The following is a 20,781-nucleotide window of genomic DNA, read 5'->3' as shown; positions in this document are numbered from 1 at the left end:
CGTGTAAAAACAATTCTGCCCTCATCCACCCATTTTATCCGAAACTATGTTGTTCACTCTTTTTGCCATCCTTTTTTAATCTTTACTACTTCCACCACAAAACGTTTGTATCCTGCCTAATTACCTTCTGGAACAAGGCAAAGAACAAATAACTTGACCACTGTAGTGTAAAGCCCTTTAGGGCAGGTTCTGCTAAGTATTCCCACCCTTTGTCAGTTTACATGTACTTGTACAATGCAGACCGTATCTCATCATCCCTGAGGCTTTAGACCGGGGAAAGAGCCTAGCAAATATTACTGCAAATAAAGAGGAGGGGGAGAAGTATATATTAGGAAACTTACATATATTTAATTCTTACAACCCTAAGCATATTATTAGTCCTGTTTTACTTGTGAATAAACATAGCACATGATGGTACCTAGGTCACAAGAGCAGGAAGTAGCTGAGGTAGCATTAGAACCCAGGCTTGTAAGATTCCCAGTCCTTTCAATATACTCTGCTGCCTCCTCCAAATCAGGGAGACTTGTCTTTTTTATCAGAAACATCTTTTTTTCCCTTCATGTTTTAAAAATGATTAATGGTATAAAATCAGAAATGAAGAATCTTTTTGTATTATTTTAACATTATTTTGCAAATTTTCTGAAATATATAAACTAGAAAGTAAAATAGTCCCCTTCCTCACCTTCTCACAAGTCCATGTTCAGTCAGGTTAATTCAAGACTCTTGATATTTGTACTGTTTTACTTAAATGGAATCAAACCTTAGCCTTCGGTAAAACTGCTGTTTTCATGTAATGATGTTGCTTTGCCATGTCTAGATAGAGCTACCATTTCCTTTGTAATAACTGTACAGCATGCCACTAAGTGGTAGAGCTTTTATTTTTCATTTGTTTCATTAAATGACTTAATATATTCATAAAATAACCCCAATACACTCATGCCTCAGATCTTTATTACTTTGCTGTTCCCTCACTTCATTCAAATCTTTCAAGTGATACCATAAGGGAGAAAGATGTTCCCTGCCTATGTATAACACTATCTCCTGTCAATTTCTGTCCCCTCACACGTGATGTATTTTTTTAATTTATTTTGTCTGTCTCCTAAAAGTAGAAAAAGTTGTGTGCCAGTTAGCAGGCACTGAGGAAACAACCCCTAACCCACCTAGTAACTGGCACACAACCAGCAACTGACAGACAATGTTCAGTTCACTCCCTGATTTGAAATACCTTCTTGTATTATGTTCTAAGGCCCACGCAAACTTGCTTTATTTCTGGACTTCCCAAATACACGTACTAACTCATCTATGTATCTGGTGCCAGTACAAATTAGTTTTAGTTATATTTTTTTAATATGATGTGCCAAATTTTTATTTTTAAGAATTTTCCTTGTTATTTTCATGTTTATCCCTCCAAACATTAAAATCAATCACTGTTTCAAAAAAATATGTTTTGAAATTCCAATTAGGACTATGAATAATATATTAATCATTACAATATAATGATAAATTATAAATTATAAAGATGGCAGGATTAACTGCCATCTTTAAAAAGAAAAAAAGGCTTCCTAGCCAAAAATAAAAAATGCCTCACCAACTGCTATTCAAATCTTCTTTATAATTTTAAGTGGGATGTTGTAGTTTTCAACATTCCTAAGGTAATGAAAGGCATCTCTTCCCCTTACTATGTTAATAACTGGAAATTATTGGTACATATTTTTAAAAACCTATTGCTTTTAGTATATATTTGTTAGTATATTATATTAGTATATTGTGTGTACATATACACATACACACATTTTCGTAACACTTGTCATTTTACTCAACTTTTTATTTAAGGTGTTTCAAGTGACTCCCTTGCATGTTGCATGCATGCAGTGTTATTATACACAAATTATGACACTACCACCATTATCTTTCCACTGTTCATTGGTTCTTTCCACTCTTACTGATTCACTTTTCTAACTCGACTAGTTAACACTTTTAAAAACTCTTAAAACAACAATACTAGAAAGGAACTTTTTCTCATTCTTGTCTTTACTTCTAGTAATTCACTACTACATATTACTTGGGTTCTACATCCGTGATACATATATTTATGATGTTAAAGAAATATTCCTCTACATTTTCTTTGGAGTTTTTATGCATAGCAAATTCCTATTCAACACCTGTGAAGATAAACAGATTATTTTACTTCTATTAAAATGATGAATTATAATAATAGGTTTCCTAAAACTGAAACACTGTTTGTTCTTGGGATGATTTCTACTTGACTCTGCCAAGTTAGCCCTTTTAATGAAAAGCTGGGTACTACTGACTAATCTCTACTTTTGAACTTCTGGATTAATATTCTATAGAAATTTATTATACTGTCTTTATCATTTACTGCTGTTTGTGTCATACTAACTTTGTGAAAGTTCCAGGAAGTTTTATTTCCTCCGTGGTATAGAAAATTGGCTAAAGTTTAGATACTAAGGTAAAACTGCCTAATTCAAATCTCAGTTTTGCCATTTGCCAGTTGTATGACCCTGGACAAATTCTTCACCTCTTTAAGGTTCAGTTTTCTTAATTATAAAAAGAAGACATAGGGTTGTTATAAAGCTAAATCACATGAAATTTATCAAAAAATGCTTGCATCAGGTATAAACTACATAAATGATAACCAATCATTAATAGAAGCCCTACAGTCCAATACAATCAGGACCAATGGCTGAGTAACTGAAAAAAAAAAGTGTTAGAAGGAGTCATTTAAACAAAAAAGACATACAGATACATAACTTAAAGATTTTAACTGAAAATTTGTAAATATACATTTACTCTCCAATCATCTGACATAGGGCCAACACTTCTTTGAACAGAAGATTCACTGAATGGGACTCTGCATTAGCTTTCTTGCAAGAACCACACCCATAACATCATTAAATATTTAAAGCAATCTGAGTACTGAATTATTATGACTTTCTAACTTATAATAACTTGCCCATCCATAATTAATTTGACAGCAACTTTGTCAAGTTTTTGCAAAGCACTGTATCTGTTTTCAATATTAAAAAGTTGGTGTACAAAATTGGAAACAACTATCTCTTGGTCATCACACTCTTCACCTGGTAAGATAAATACATAGTTTTATTATAGAGTGGACCTACTAGCTACAAACATTCAGCTTGCCATATTATTAAGCTGGTATTATTCACAGAGGGAATGGAGAGCTTCAATTAATCCAGTAAGTCTATTGAAGGGAAAGTTCATAGTCTATTGGTGTCTGTGCCTCTTATCAAATCTTTCCTCAAAGTTGTCATCCACATTTTGAAACACTCATGCGAATCTTACAAGTTGCAAATTAACATTATTATACATAAAAATCAAAGATCTTTAAAAAAAAGAAATTATATTGAAATATGAGATGAAGAGAAAGGTAATTTTCATGTATGTCCTTAAGACCTAGATCCTAAGGAGGTTCCAAATAATGAAGACCTATATTACGTCTTGAGTATATGCCTATCTTTTGTTGTGTATATATAAAACATATGCATATATGTATACAAAAGAGTATTTCTTTGCAATATCTGAAAACATTTATTAATGTTCCCATCCTGCCATATTTCAAAAAAAGATCTACCACTTATTCTGTCCTCCCTCATATTTATGATTCATTCCCAGTCTTACCCTTTAGGCCTGAAGCCCTATGATTTAATCACAAAAAAAGAAATCTAAGGACTCTTACTAATTAAACAAGCATCAAAGTGCCTACATTATAGTTTCTCCTCTATTCAGCAATCATCAGCCTTCAAGAGAATACCATGCTGTTCTCCTGAAAACACAAGCTTCGAAGATTTAAAATTGGAGCATGATACACCTTACCCCCTGCAAAAATTACAGTCACAAGCTTACCTTATTAATTCCAGCTGTGCAAGTTCCTGATTTGCTTGAAATATAGGTTTTTTAGTGAAGAGTTCACCAAGGATACATCTAATGGAAAAAATACCCATCATTACCAAATGATGTGATTTTTTACTTTACCACAAAAAAATTTCAAGTAAGTTAAATCAGTCAATAATTTTATCTTACCCACAACTCCATACATCAATAGCTGGTGTATATCTTTCTTCTCCCAACAGCAGTTCAGGTGGACGGTACCATAAAGTTATCACCTTGTTAGTATACGGCCGACTAAAAAACACAGAAGGCACATTTTAGAGTTAGTATCTGTTAACATCACAGAGATTGTCTTAGAAAACATTATTTTGGCTAATTAAGCAATCCTACAATCCTAACTAAAAGCACTTTCATCTGCCTACTAAATAAAATGCTATGACATCTAATGTATGATCATAAAATGCATCTTGAGAGCAACACGATTGATTAACTGAGAAATTCCCTTAATATGTAAAAATAAAAAGTAATTGGCTGCTATAATTTGGTCAAAGAAAGGTCCTGGTATCAACTCAATTGTCCAGTATTGTTTTCCTTTCCATAAATTTTAAAGGGATTACTTGATTTGAGGGGAGTTGATTGATTTTTGACCAAATCTGGCAAATCACTTAGGTATGGAAAGATGTAGTTCAAATTAGAACCATCTAACAAAAGTTTCCGACTGTGAATATCTTTGGCAATGTTCATTATTTTACCCTACTTTAGTATGTGAATGGATAGTACAGAAATGTACACTGTAGTAGTTGAGGTCTTTTCTGCAAAGAACTATTAGCAATCGGTATGATACTTTATCAGATGATTCCTCTGTCACTTTCTAACAAAGAGGACATATACATACTGCTATCTCTTTATCTGCCATAGAAGAGATCATCAAGTAAGCTGTATTAGGGACACGTTTGACCATCACACCATAAATTCTCTAGCTAAGCGTTTTTCAATCCTCAGAGAATCTTACTGTAGCTGACTACTGACATGAATAAAGAGTGTCTAAGAATTAGAGGTGGTCCTTGGGCTGATCTGTGGTTGGGTTTATCACTTCAGGGAGATCACATGTTTTTACGTCAATTCTAAATCTCTTTCTTTCCCGATATCCTCTAAATCACATGGACTCAAAAGCCATAACACAGACAATTCCACAGGACGGCTATATTCCAAGCTCACTCACCTGAGGTTGGCTTGGACCTGGATCCGTTTTGGGAAGAAGGAAAGGAACATATAATTTATAAAGCAATTCCCTCTTACCAACTGTAGGTCTGAAGTTTTCAGGAGGTAGCTAAAGACCTTGGCAGCTTCATCTGCTCTGGCCCCACACAGCGAAATTTCTTCAAATAATTTAAACACTGTACTATAAACTATCAAACTGGTCATAACATATTACCTATATACTATAGCAACAGCATGCCAAAAAAAGTATAACTGACCTTGGTATATAACTGAAAATAAGGATAGTCTAAAATGTGTACTTTCAATAGCAAATTAGGATTAGATTTTTTTAACACTGTTGAAGTACCTTTCTTAGTGATTTTTGTTAGTGTACTGACATCACATATCATGATAATAAGAAAGCCTTAAACTCTAGCTACTCTGATTAAGATGGATTCAATAATTCTTTAAAAGTATGTACGCCTAGGCAGTCCAGAATGGTGGCATAGGAAGATCCTGAACTCATCTCCTCCCATGTACACATGGAATCTACAACTACATATAGAACAATTCCTTCTGAAAACCAGCTGACCGGCCCTTTCACAACAGATGGTAAAAGGGCCACACCGAGAGAAGTAGGAAAGGCAGAGATGCCATCTCGCCAAAAAAACCTAAGCCCAGCATGGCAACCCACGACTAAGGAATATCACAAACTGGAGCTTCTTGAGGAGTGAAGGGTTTGGGCCCCACATCAGGTACCCCAATCCCTGGAATCTGCAAGAGAGAGAGACAAATTCCCAAAACATCTAGCTATGAAAACCAACAGGGCTCATATCCACAAGATCCAAAGGGCTGTAGTGAACTGAGATACTTCTCTTAATGGGCTTGCATACAGACTCATTCACCCAGCGATAAATGCAAAAGAAGCATTTTGAGAAGTGCCTGGACTTTATATGAAGGAGACTCATTTGCTAATAAGGCATCTTCCAGAGGGGCAGGGACCTGCTGAAGCTCTCTAGGATGTACTAGTAGGAGCCATTTCTGCACTGAAGGTGTACCCAGGCTCTGTCATCTCCCACAGCCCCACTGAAACAGGGCATGTGCATTCCACACACGGGACTCCCCTTGATCATCTGGATCAACTTGTATTCCTAGGTCCAATTAGAGAGAAAGTTCTTGGCAGGCTACCACCCCCAAGGTACTATACAGACAGAGACTGAAACATAAGTCTTTCAGAGAAAAAGGCCCATTTACTTGCCATGGAGCTTCAGCCTGAGGGGGTAGACTTCAGGTTTGCCATGTATCTATAGGTCATGAAGATGCTTTCTAGCAATGTCAGCTGGTGGATACAATCTTCACATTGTCCCTTGGCAGCATCACAGCTAACCAGTATCTCCCAGAAAGGAGCTTATTCTCATCTGAAGCCTCAATTTTGGCAACTGTCACCAAGGGACACCCCCAGATCACCTGCTCAGGGGACCAGCAACTTTATGATTGCAGTCCCACAGGCCTGTATAGATTTGCATACTTCAAAACCTGCTGCCTGAGGGTCTGGCTTCCAATCAACCTGGAACTAGGTAGAGAGATGCCTCCTCTTGGAACACTGACAGATCTTGGCACACCCTCAACAACTGGGACCTAAAAATATGTCAAACTGCTTAATCACAAAGCTTCAAGAGACAATGAAGAGGTAGGGCAAGGCTGAAAGATAAAGTTTATCTCCTATACGAGTCCACTCTTTCAAAGTGTGGAGCAGTAGTTGTTTTGTCTAATACATAGAAACAAATACAGGGAGCAAAATGTGGAAACAGAGGAATATGTTCCAAACTGTTAGGCAGGAAAATACATCACTGGGGTGGGAAGAGAACAAGGTCAGTAAAGACCCCTGGAAAGGACTCAGTTAACCAGTTAAAACTAGAAATCCAGAAATCCAAAAAATCAGTTAAAGCTCAAAAGGTCAAGAGCAACTTGGCCTTGAATATCCCCCAGATAAAAGTATCTGAGCACAGCCCATGTATTCATTGTGTCAATTAGATCATTGTAAGATTTACTCTAGCCTGCTTAAAAGGACCACCTATAAACAGTGTAATAAAGACAGGGAGATCCCACCCTAAAGACAACATTGCATTTTTTTTTTGCTATCATTAATGTACAATTACATGAACAACATTATGGTTACTAGACTCCCCCTATTATAAAGTCCCCACAACATACCCCACTACAGTCACTGTCCATCAGCATAGTAAGATGTGATAGAATCACTACTTGTCTTCTCTGTGTTGCACAGACCTCCCCGTGCCCCCCCCCCACTACATTATACATGCTATTTGTGATGACCCTTGCCAAAATTGCATTTTGAAAAAAATAAAACCAGGAAGTTTAAGAAGAAAGATTCTTAACATACTCTTTAGCAAACAAATAACACTGCCCATCTTGGAGGAAGGGTAGACAGTCTTGATTGATAAACTAATTTTGCAGAATTGCCTACTAAAGGACTGACTGATGAGAAACTTATTGTTTCATCAAAGATACTTGAGACTGCTTAACAAGCCCACATCCTAGCCCTTTATCACATTCCTGAAAAATCCTTAAAAGGGGGAACCCTCAACTTTTCAGGGCATTCCTCTCTTTGAGGTCACATGCACTTCTTTCTCTCTAAGTAACTTTAAATAAAACTTGTACTCTGCTTCACCACTGTGTCTCTGCCCTTCAATTCTTTGTCATGGCAGGGACAAGAACTGAGGAAAATACACAACTCCTCTCCCACAACAAAAATAAAGAAAAGGATAAAACCTCCAGGTAAACCTTAGTGAAATGGAGATAATTTACCTCATAAGGAGTTCAAAGTAATGGTCATAAAGATGCTCACCACACTTGAGAGAAGAATGAGCATAGTGAAAACTTCAACAAAGAGATAGAAAATACAAAAGAGTACCAAACAGAAGTCAGAACTGAAGAACACAGTAACTGAACTGAAAAACATACGAAGCTTTCAAGGGGAGACTAGAAGCAGGAAAAAAAAATCACTGATCTGGAAAAGCAGGGCAGTAGAATTCACTCAAACAGAGCAGCAAAATGAAAAAAGAATTTTAAAAAGTAAAGGTAGAAAGAGGGAGAAGCCAAGATGGCAGCATGAGTAGGGCAGTAGAAATCTCCTCCCAAAACCATAGATATATTTGAAAATACAACAAATACAACTATTCCTAAAAGAGAGACAAAAAGATACAGTACAACAGCCAGACTACATCTACATCTGTGAGAACTCAGCACCTCACAAAGGGGGTAAGATACAAGCCGCAGCCTGGCGGGACCCAAGTGCTCCCCCAACCCCAGCTCCTGGTGGGAGGAGAGGAGTCGGAGCGGGGAGGGAGAGGGAGCCCAGGACTGCTATATACCCAGCCCTAGTCATCCACACCGGAAGCGCAGACACACATTGCATGGTGTGCTGGATATTAGGGAAATGGCACAATAAAACCTGTGAGGAGTTCCCCACAGCCGGCGGCCCTGGGACAAAAGAAAAGTAAGTGCTTTTGGAAAGTCTTAAAGGGACAGGGGCCTCATAGCTGGACAGAAGGGTCCCGGCACACTACGCCCAACAGCTGGGAATCCCAGGGAAATTCAGGCACTCCAGCCCCCTGGGAGGCAACACAGCTCTGAAGCCCCTCCCGGCAATAAACAGCCTCCCGTCCATTCCCCCTCCGATGTGGCCCCACCATAACAGGGAAGCAGCCTGATAGCATTCGCACCATCAGCAACCACCCAGAGCCGCCTCCGCAACAGCCTGGGCCAGACTCAGAGGCCCCGCCAGTGCACACAGACAGAGGAAGCCGGGACAGGGCTCCAAGGGTCGCCATTCTCAAAGGAGAGTGCACCTGGTGCACCTCCCCCTCCCTGCAGGGCTCTGGGCTGCCCCGACAGCTGACCTGCTCGCCGCAGCTCAGGAAATAAAACTGGAAGCTGCTCTAAGGACCTGCAAGGTGACCAGCAAGCAGGAAGGGACTTTGTTCTCCCAGATAACACACGCGCCAACTGCCCACAACTACTTCTATTGCCATAAAAAGCAGAAGAATTTAATCCATACCAGAATCACACTGACAACCCCTGAGAGGAAGTCTGGGGAGATAGATTTAACTAATCTTCCAGAAAAAGAATTTGAAATAAAGGTGATAACCATGCTGATGGACCTGCACAGAAATATGCAAGAGCTAAAAGATCAAGTAAGGAGGGAGAATACAGAAATAAAACAATCAGTGGAAGGACTAAAAAGAAGACTGGATGAGGTGAAAAAGGCTGTTAATGGAATAGAAATCAGAGAACAGGAATACAGAGAAGCTGAGGCAGAGAGAGATTAAAAGGAACTTCAGGAATGAAAGAATACTAAGAGAACTGTGTGACCAATCCAAATGGAACAATATTCGCTTTATAGGGGCACCATAAGAAGAAGAGAGAGAAAAAGGGATAGAAAGTGTCTTTGAAGAAATAATTGCTGAAAACTTCCCCAAACTGGGGGAGGAAATAGTCTCTGAGACCATAGAAGCCCACAGAACACACAACACAACGGACCCAAGGAAAACAACACCAAGACACATAATAATCGAAATGGCAAAGATCAAGGAAAAGGACAGAGTATTAAAGGCAGCTAGAGAGAGAAAAAAGGTCACCTACAAAGGAAAGCCCATCAGGCTATCATCAGACTTCTCAACAGAAACCTTACAAGCCAAAAGAGAATGGCATGATATATTTAATGCAATGAAACAGAAGGGCCTTGAACCAATAATACTGTATACAGCACAATTATCATTTAAATATGGAGGAGGGATTAAACAATTCCCAGACAAGCAAAAGTTGAGGGAACTTGCCACCCACAAACCACCTCTACAGGATATTTTAAAGGGACTGCTCTAGATGGAAGCACTCCTAAGGCAAAATAGATGTCACCAGAGAAAATAAAATCACAACAAAGAAAGTAGACCAACCAAATACTAACTAAAGGCAAAATATAAAATCTACTACTCACAAAACCAGTCAAAGGAAACACAAAAGAGCACAGAATAAAACACCTAACATATAAAGGAGGAGGAAGAATAAGAAGGGAGAGAAATAAAGAAACATCAGACTGTGTTTATAATAGCTTAATAAGTGAGTTAAATTAGTTAGATAGTAAAGAAGCTACCCTTGAACCTTTGGTAACCACGAATCTAAACCCTGCAATGGCAATAAGTACGTATCTTTCAATAATCACCCTAAATGTAAATGGACTGAATGCACCAATCAAAAGACATAGAGTCACTGATTGGAGAAAAAAACAAGACCCATCCATAAGCTGCTTACAAGAGAACCACCTCAAACCCAAAGACATATGCAGACTAAAAGTGAAGGAATGTAAAAAGATATTTCATGCAAACAACAGCGAGAAGAAAGCAGGGGTTGCAGTACTTGTAGCAGACAAAATAGACATCAAAACAAAGAAAGTAAAAAGAGATAAAGAAGGACATTACATAATGATAAAGGGGCCAGTCCAACAAGAGGATATAATCATTATAAAGATATGTGCACACAGTACAGTAGCACTAACGTATGTGAAACAAATACTAATAGAATTAAAGGAGGAAACAGAATGCAATGCATTCATTTTAGGAGACTTCAACACACCACTCACTCCAAAGGACAGATCTACCAGACAGAAAATAAGTAAGGACACAAAGGCACTGAATAACACATTAGAACAGATGGACCTAATAGACATCTACAGAACTCTACACCCAAAAGCAGCAGGATACACATTCTTCTCAAGTGCACATGGAACATTCTCCAGAATAGACCACTACTAGGCCACAAAAGAGCCTCAGTAAATTAAAAAAGACTGAAATTCTACCAACCAACTTCTCAGACCACAAAGGGATAAAACTAGAAATAAACTGTACAAAGAAAACAAAAAGGCTCACAAACACATGGAGGCTTAACAACGTGTTCCTAAATGATCAATGGATCAATGACCAAATTAAAATAGAGATCAAGCAATATATGGAGACAAATGACACCAACAGCAACAAAGCCCCAACTTCGGTGGGATGCGGCAAAGGCAGTTTTAAGAGGAAAGTATATAGCAATCCAGGCCTTTTTAAAGAAGGAATAACAATCCCAAATGAATAGTCTAAAGTCACAGTTATTGAAATTGGATAAAGAAGAACAAATGAGGCCTAAAGTCAGCAGAAGGAGGGAGATAATAAAGATCAGAGAAGAAATAAATAAAATCGAGAAGAAATAAAACAATAAAAAAAATCAATGAAACCAAGAGCTGGTTCTTTAAGAAAATAAACAAAATAGATAAGCCTCTAGCCAGACTTACTAAGAGAAAAAGAGAACCTACACACATCAGCAGAATCAGAAACTGAGGAAGGAAAAATCACAACAGACCCCACAGAAACACAAAGAATTATCAGAGAATACTACAAAAAACTGTATGCTACCAAGCTGGAAAACCTAGAGGAAATGGACAACTTCCTAGAAAAATACAACCTTCCAAGACTGAAGAAGGAAGAAACACAAAATCTAAACAGACCAATTACGAGCAACGAAATTGAAGCAGTAATCAAAAAACAACCCAAGAACAAAACCCTCAGGCCAGATAGATTTACCACAGAATTTTATCAGATGTACAGAGAAGACATAATACCCATTCTCCTTAAAGTTTTCCAAAAAATAAAAGAGGAGGGAATATGTCCAGACTCATTCTATGAAGCCAGAATCACCCTAATACCAAAAACAGGCAAAGACCCCACCAAAAAAGAAAATTACAGACCAATATCCCTGATGAACACAGATACAGAAACACTAAACAAAATATTAGCAAACCGAATTCAAAAATACATCAAGAGGATCATACACCATGACCAAGTGGGATTCATCCCAGGGATGCAAGGATAGTACAGCATTCAAAAATCCATCAACATCATCCACCACATCAACAAAAAGAAGGACAAAAATCACATGATCATCTCCATAGATGCTGAAAAAGCATTTGACAAAATTCAACATCCATTCATGATTAAAACTCTCAACAAAATTGGTGTAGACGGAAAGTACCTCAACATAATAAAGGCCATATATGACAAGCCAACAGCCAACATCATACTTAACAGTGAGAAGCTGAAAGCTTTTCACCTAAGATCAGGAACAAGACAGGGATGCCCACTCTCCCCACTGTTATTCAACATAGTACTGGAGGTCCTAGCCACGGCAGTCAGACAAAACAAAAAAATACAAGGCATCCAGATTGGTAAAGAACAAGTCAAATGGTCCCTGTTTGCAGATGACATGATACTGTACATAAAAACCCTAAAGACTCCACTCCAAAACTACTAGAATATCGGAATACTGCAAAGTTGCAGGATACAAAATTAATACACAGAAATCTGTGGCTTTCCTATACACTAACAATGAACTAATAGAAAGTGAAATCAGGAAAACAATTTCATTCACAGTTGCATCAAAAAGAATAAAATACCTAGGAATAAACCTAACCAAAGAAGTGAAAGACCTATACCCTGAAAACTATAAGTCACTCTTAAGAGAAATTAAAGGGGACACAAACAAATGGAAACTCATCCCATGCTCGTGGCTAGGAAGAATTAATATCATCAAAATGGCCATCCTGCCCAAAGCAATACACAGATTTGATGCAATCCCTATCAAATTACCAGCAACATTCTTCAACGAACTGGAACAAATAGTTCAAAAATTTATATGGAACCACCAAAGACCCCGAATAGCCAAAGCAATCCTGAGAAGGAAGAATAAAGTTGGAGGATCTCACTCCCCAACTTCAAGCTCCACTACAAAGCCACAGTAATCAAGACAATTTGGTACTGGCATAGGAATAGAGCCACAGACCAGTGGAACAGAATAGAGACTCCAGATATTAACCCAAATATATATGGTCAATTAGTATATGATAAAGGAGCCATTTACATACAATGGGGAAATGACAGTCTCTTCAACAGTTGGTGTTGGCAAAACTGGACAGTTACATGTAGGAGAATGAAACTGGATCATTGTCTAACCCCATATACAAAAGTAAATTCAAAATGGATCAGAGACCTGAATGTAAGTCATGAAACCATAAAACTCTTAGAAAAAAACACAGGCAAAAATCTCTTGGGCATAAACATGAGTGACTTCTTCATGAACATATCTCCCCAGGCAAGGGAAACAAAAGCAAAAATGAACAAGTGGGACTATATCAAGCTGAAAAGCTTCTGTACAGCAAAGGACACCATCAAAAGAACAAAAATGCATCCTACAGTATGGGAGAATATATTCATAAATGACAGATCTGATATAGGGTTGACATCCAAAATACATGAAGAGCTCACACACCTCAAAAAACAAAAAGCAAATAATCCAATTAAGAAATGGGCACAGGAGCTGAACAGACAGTTCTCCAAAGAAGAAATTCAGATGGCCAACAGACACATGAAAAGAATGTCCACATCGCTAGTCATCAGAGAAATGCAAATTAAAACCACAATGAGATATCACCTCACACCAGTTAAGATGGCTAACATAGAAAAGAATAGGAACAACAAATGCTGGCAAGGATGCGGAGAAAAGGGAACCCTCCTACACTGCTGGTGGGAATGTAAGCTGGTTCAACCATTGTGGAAAGCATATGGAGGTTCCTCAAAAAACTAAAATTAGAAATATCATTTGACCCAGTAATTCCACTCCTAGGAATTTACCCAAAGAATACAAGTTCTCAGATTCAAAAAGACATATGCACCCCTATGTTTATTGTAGCATCATTTATAATAGCCAAGATATGGAAGCAACCTAAGTGTCCATCAGTAGATGAACGGATAAAGAAGAAGTAGTACATATACACAATGAAATACTATTCAGCCCTAGGAATGAAACAAATTCTACCACTTTCAACAACATGGATGGAACTGGAGGGTATTATGTTCAGTGAAATAAGCCAGGCAGAGAAAGACAAGCATCAAATGATTTCACTCATCTGTGCAGTATAAGAACAAAGCAAAAACTGAAGAAACAAAACAGCAGCAGATTCACAGACTCCAAGAATGGACTAGTGGTTACCAAAGTGGAGGGTTGGAAGGGGTGGGAGAGGGTGGGTGGGGAGAGAGAAGGGGTCTGAGGTGTATTGTGATTAGTACACATGGTGTGGGGGGGATGATGGGTAAGACACTGTAGTACAGAGAAGACAAGTAGTGACTCTGTGGCATCTTACTAGACTGATGGACACTGACTGCAATGGGGTATGGTGGGGGGGGCTCAATAATATTGATGAATGCAGTAAACACATTGTTTTTCATGTGAAACCTTCATAAGGGTGTATATGAATAATACCTTAATTAAAAAAATTGTAAAAATAAATAAATCACCTCAATCTTAGACTTGCAGCTTCAAAAAAAATGATATGGATATGAAAATTAAAACAGTCTGCCCCACACTCAGCCTAGATACTGAGGAACAAGCCTGCAATTTACTATCTATATAAACATGACTTTGCTAGTCCACTGTCTTCATAGGCGTTACTTTTCCAGGATTCCTGTGTCTGGGAAAACAGTTTCTTCATTACAGGAGCTTCGCCAAAGACTCATCAACTCATCAGTAGAAAGCATCAACAGTTCACACCCTAAATTCTTTGAATCCCTCTCCTCAAAATCCTCCCTTTGCTGTTTCCAAGTGTTGCTATCATGATCCTTACCCAATCCTAATCAAGTCCCTGCTTTGAAAGACCCTCTGCTTAAAAGACAAATACCATATGATTTCACTTATTTGTGGAATCTAAAAACAAAGCAAAATGTAATGAACAAATCAGCAGTGGACTTGCAGACACTGAGAAGTGACTGATGGTTACCATGGGTAGGGGCTGGGGTGGGAGTAGAGAGAATGAGAGGGAGATAAAGTGGCATAAAAATTCTCAATCATAATATAAGTTGGTAACGGGGATAGTAGTGCAGCATGGAGAATATAGCCAATGATTCTGTAACACCTTTCTATGTTGACAGATAGTAATTGCCCTACAGGGACTGAGGATTTAATAATATGGGTAACTGCTGAAACACTGTGTTGTATACTTGAAACCAATATAAGATTATCAATGGTACTTCAATTAAAAAAAGACCCTCTGCTTTAAAAAAAAAAGTGCTCAAATAAAACCAGAAATGAAAGATAAGTTACAACTGCTATCACACAAATACTAAGAATCATAAGAGACTACTAAGAACAATTATGTACCAACAAAGCAGACAACCAAGAAGAAATGGATAAATTCCTAGAAACAAAATCTTCCAAGACTGAATCATGAATATAAAATCTAAACAGAACAACTACTACTAGTAAAATTGAAGCAATAATTCCAACAAACAAATGCACAGGACCAGACAGCTTCACTGATGCATTCTACCAAACATATAAAGAAGGCTTAATACCTATCCCTAGCAAACTATTGGGGTTAATATCCAAAATATATAAAAATTCATATACCCAAACAGCTAAAAAAAAAAAAACCAAACAATCCAATTTTAAAAAATGGGCAGAAAATCCAAATAGACATTTTTCCAAACAAAACATGCAGATGGCCAATAGGCACATGAAAAGATGCCCAATATTGCTAATCACCAGGAAAATGCAAATCAAAACCCTAATGAGCTATCATCACACACCTCTCAGAATGTCTACCATCAAGAAGACAAAAAATAACAAGTGTCAGCAAGACGGTGGAGAAAAAAGGATCCTTCTGTACTATTTGGGGAATGTTAACTCATGTAGCCAGTATAGAAAACAATATGGAAGTTCCTCAAAAACTCAAAAATAGAACTGCCATATGATTTAGCAATTCCACTTCTGGATATTTATCTGAAGAAAATGAAAAGACTAATTCAAAATGATATATGCACTGCTATGTTCAACTGAAGTGTCTACTGGTGAAATAATGGGTAAAGAAGACGTATTATGTATAGTAGTTGCTTCGTATCTGTGAGAGATATATTTCCATGACTCCCAGTGGATGCCTGAAGCCACAGTACTGAACCCTATATATACTTTTTTTCCTATGTGTACATACCTATGATAAACTTTAATTTACAGATTTGGTATAGAAAGAGATTACCAATAATAAATAGAATAATTTCAACAATATACTGTAATAAAAGTTATATGAATGTGGTCTCTTGTGATCTCTCAAAACATCTTATTGTACTATACTCACCCTTTTTCTTCTTGGAATGAGATGACACAATAAAATGCCTACATGATGAGATGAAGTAAGGTAAATGATGTAAGCATTGTGATGTAGCATTAGCTACTATTGAACTGACAATACCTCAGAAGGAAGATCACCTGCTTCTGGACCATGGTTGACCTCAGGTAACCAAATCCACAGAAAGCAAAACCGTAGATAAGCAGGGACCACTGTATATACAATGGAATACTACTCAGCCATAACAAGGAATGAAATCTAGCCATTTGCAACAGCATGGCTACACCCTAAGAATATTAGGCTAAGTAAAGTCAGACAGAGAAAGACAAATGCCATATGACTTCATTTATGTGTGAAATCAAAAAACAAAACAAATCAAAATTCAGATAGAACAGTGTTGGTTGCTAGTAGAGAGGAAGGAGGAGGTTGGTGTAATGAGTGAAGGGAGTGGGGAGATACAGATGTCCTATGGTGAAATGAATAGGTCCTGGGGATGTAGTATGCAGCTTGGTGACCATAGTCAATATTGTAGTACATATTTGAAGGTTGCTGGGAAAGTGCATCTTGGAGGTTCTCATCACAAGGAAAAAAAATTTTTTTGTAACTTTTTATAGAACTAGCCTTACTGTGGTAATCATTTCACAACTTATACATGTGTTAAATCATTATGCTGTACACCTGAAACTAATATAATGTATGTCGATTACACTTCAATCTAAAAAAATGGTCACTTCTTTATGCCTTAGCTCCTTTTAAATTTGAAATTCCTGTATTTCTTTCATTTAAATCCTGTACAGGCATAACTAGGAAATATTGCAGATTTGCTTCCAGACCAACCAAAAGAAAAGTGAGTATTGCAATAGAGGCAGTCAAGTGAATTTTTTGATTGCCCAGTGCATATAAGTTATCTTCACACTATACACTATAGTTTACCAAGTGTACGAAAGCATTATCTCTAAATAAACAATGTATATAATACCTACCTTAATTTTAAAATACTTTATGCTAAAATATGCTAACCATCATCTGAGCTTTCAATGAGTCATAATCACTAATAATCACCAGAATAAATATAATGAAAAAGTCTGTGATATTGCAAGAATTACCAAAATGTGACACAGAGACACCAAGTGAGCAAATCCTGTTGGAAAATGGCACTGCAGACTTGCTCAATGCAGGGTTGCTACAAACATTCAATTTGACACACTGTACAAGTACAATAAAGCTAAGCACAATCAAATGAGATATGCCTTGTACCTCCTTCAAGACATAGTGAAAGATCCATCTCCATGTCTAATCTCTATTAACAGATTTATCATCACATTCTTAAATTTACATTATACTTACAGTGTACTGAACTCTCTATTTTATGTTTTCTGTCTTCCCAAGAAAGTCAAAACAGGAGAGACCATTCTTTACTATAAACACCACACACAAAGCACAGAACAATGCTGGGCACAAGGCAGAACTTTAATATATTTATGGCTTGCAACTTTAGTTAACATACATGAATTAGCTGGGTAAGAGAACAAAGTTAGTGGAAATTATGAAGACTAGTTTCCTAAAGCATTTCAAGGGTCTAAAAGCATATGAAACCAAAATAATCTTGTTACTAATGTGTAACTAGACATTATAGTCTCAAGAAAATGCTTAAATTAGTATAATTCTCTGTAAATGGTTGATTCCTCATCTTTCTATGTCTATAAATTTTAAAATATTTTTAAAAGCATACTGAATTATATGGAGAAATTATACAAATGAAGTTTACTAAATTTACTGAGAAAGGAGTATTTAAATAAAATATTTTATATAGCACATATCAAGTTCTAGACACCATTTAAACATAGCTTTAGCAGTTAAAATTAGACTAAATTTTATTAACTTTCCTATCAATTCAGAAATAAAAATATTTAGCACACTTTCAAAAATGATTAAACATAAAACTAGAGGAATATACTTCTAAATGTAAAGCAGGAATATTTGATATACACCAATTTATAAATTTTCCAAATATTGCCAAATGCTTGGTGTCTGTCAGAAGGAATAAGAACTGAAAACCAAAAAAAAAAAAAATTCAACAGTAAAATTTGAGCCACAAAATTCAATTTTAAAACACTAAAAGAGTCTCAAAACTGATGAAATTCTTTCATCTGTGAAGTGAATATTCAGACTAATACATACTTTTTAGAAAACATAGCACCATCCTGACATTTTTCTTTACATTCAATGAAACATCAACAGAGTAGAGGTCAAAACCTTTATTTGTTCACTGCTAGATTCCAAAATTGCTCCTAGGCAATCCTAGAAACTCAGAAGACTGGGGCTCTCAGGGTAGGCGAGATGTGGTTATGGTCTTCTCCACCTCACAGTCTGACAAATAGCACTGTATGCCCAACAACCGACCACAGGGTCATGAGTTTGTCCCCAGGTTGCCCAGGGGACTGGCATGCAATCTGGTCTAAATAAATAAAAGCTAAATAGATGTACAGGGCAAGATCCTCAGTACTGGGAGGTTCTGGATAATCCCAGTTAAAATTTATACACCAGAGTTGCTTACTTTGTTAAAGACCCTTCTCAGAAACAGTCTCAGAGTAATAAAAGGAAAACTCAGATTCACTCTAAAATGCGTCATGTTTTCAATACATAAAATAAAGTCTACACTTTAGATAGTAACTTACACTTTTTGAGAAAAACATGGAAAGCCTTCAGCTAACTAAATTCACCACATGTACAAAAGCCATGTTTCCTTCAGAATCTACTGCAGAAACATCTACCAAACCTACAAAAGAAATCTGGGACTTGTTTTCGATACCTACACAGTTTCTGAGGTCAAAAATCCAGGAACCATCTTTGATTATGCTTTCCTTCAAATCTTTCACCTAATCTATCAACAACTGCTGTCAACTCTATACCCAAATAGATCCTAAATCCAACTATTTTCCACAATTTTAAGGAATCTTGATCCACTAGTACCTTCTTACTGGTACTACTGCAACAGCTTCTTAACTAGTGTCCTTGCCTCTATCCTAGCCTCCCTCCCACAATTCACTTAGCGTTTTTTTAAAGCATAAAACCAGATCATATCACTTACTTGTTAAACCATCTGGTTTTCCCACTACAAATAAAAAAAAATTCAAACTTTACCTCAGTTGGTAAGACTATACTCCCCCTACCCCCGACGTATCTGCCCTATTTTCACACTGGACAACTTTTTGGCCCTTAAATTTTCCAAGTGTGTTCCCAGGCTTTGCAGCTGTGGAGTTCCTTCTACATCTTCTTGGCCCAGGTCTTCCTTACATTATCCCTTTCTCATAATTCAAGTCTTAGCTCAATTTTACCCTTTTAAAATAGGTCTAACTGCCTTAGCTAAATTTACCCCTGCAGCCCTGCCCACACCCACAGTGACCCTATGTCACTATTTCATTTACTTCATAGCATTTAGTATTTTTAAATCTTTTTCTGTCCCACAGGGTCATTGCCTACCTTCCCTCATCACAAGTGACTTGGTCCATCTTTCACAGCTGTATCTCCAATACCTAATCAATAGGTATTACCAAGAGCAGTGTCTGGCATACAGTCACAGCTTATTAATATTTTTAATCAACTGATTTATACCGTAACTATATAAAAATAAACACAGTCTTTTTCCTCACGCTTTTTCCTCCTATTTTCACTCCCACTTTGCTCCTTTTGATATTTTACAACGAAAGTAACTTTTAAATTTCTGTATTTTAACATTGCTACAGAGAAACAAAAGTATTTTCTCCAATTGATGTCCTCCTATGATTTTTCTATTCTTACATGTAAATTTAGAAGCCCTATAACTACCTGTATCTTAACATCCAAAAAGAAATTTACTATCTTTTGCCAATACTTGCTTCTTGTTTCCTGCCTCAGCAAACAGCATCACCATTATGACAGACATTGCCAGCTATCTTCTGAAATTTGTTCTTTCTTCATTGGTAGCTGCCTACCTCCACATTTCCCACTCTCACTGCAGCCAGGTGTGGTCATATGGCCGAGTTCCCACCAAGGGAGCATGAACATATGTAATATGGGCTGTTGCTAGGTCTACCTCTTAACACTCCCTCTTCCTCTTTTCTAGCTTCTGGCTGACAAAGTTGACAACGGCCTTAGAAGGCATACGAAGAAGATGGCAGATCCTCCAACCTGGATTCCTGAAGGACTGTATGAAGCAGTCACGACCTGATCTAATGATAAAGTTAAAAATTCTTAACTGTGCAACAAGGTATGCAACAACCACTTTGGATTATTAAAGGAGTAATACATACAAATTTCTTATCATTTAACCCACTGAATTTTGAGGTTCTCTTTAACAGTTTAGCTTAGCTTAATTGAAAAACCATTTATCCAGATGCTTTAAGCAGCAATCATACAGTAGAGGTGGAGGCAGAGATGTGTCCAACAACACGTATCAAAAAATCAAGTTATAACTCAGAATTGTAATTCATCTCTGTTTCTCC

General features: G+C 37.2%; 2 protein-coding genes across 5 annotated transcripts in view; one reads left to right on the top strand and one right to left on the bottom strand.

The window, feature by feature from the left end:
* CDK13 (cyclin dependent kinase 13) overlaps positions 1–20,781 on the bottom strand; it is a 138,420-nt gene that overhangs the window by 17,243 nt on the left and 100,396 nt on the right. For all 4 annotated transcript variants that reach the window (XM_037010888.2, XM_037010890.2, XM_037010889.2 and 1 more), the window contains exons 8-9: positions 4,063–4,164; positions 3,886–3,963 (exon numbers count right to left, since the gene is read on the bottom strand). In XM_037010888.2, coding sequence (XP_036866783.2) covers positions 3,886–3,963; positions 4,063–4,164 — 180 coding nt within the window. The remainder of the gene's footprint in view (positions 1–3,885; positions 3,964–4,062; positions 4,165–20,781) is intronic.
* MPLKIP (M-phase specific PLK1 interacting protein) overlaps positions 1–20,781 on the top strand; it is a 75,562-nt gene that overhangs the window by 47,981 nt on the left and 6,800 nt on the right. Inside the window, exon 2 of the mRNA XM_037010892.2 lies at positions 20,403–20,546. Within this exon, the coding sequence (XP_036866787.1) occupies positions 20,403–20,507 (105 nt within the window). The 3' untranslated portion in view covers positions 20,508–20,546. The remainder of the gene's footprint in view (positions 1–20,402; positions 20,547–20,781) is intronic.

This window comes from Manis javanica, chromosome 6, assembly GCF_040802235.1.
Source record: "Manis javanica isolate MJ-LG chromosome 6, MJ_LKY, whole genome shotgun sequence".
In the NCBI taxonomy this organism is placed as follows: Eukaryota; Metazoa; Chordata; class Mammalia; order Pholidota; family Manidae; genus Manis; species Manis javanica.
This window is presented reverse-complemented; position numbering and strand designations above follow the sequence as displayed.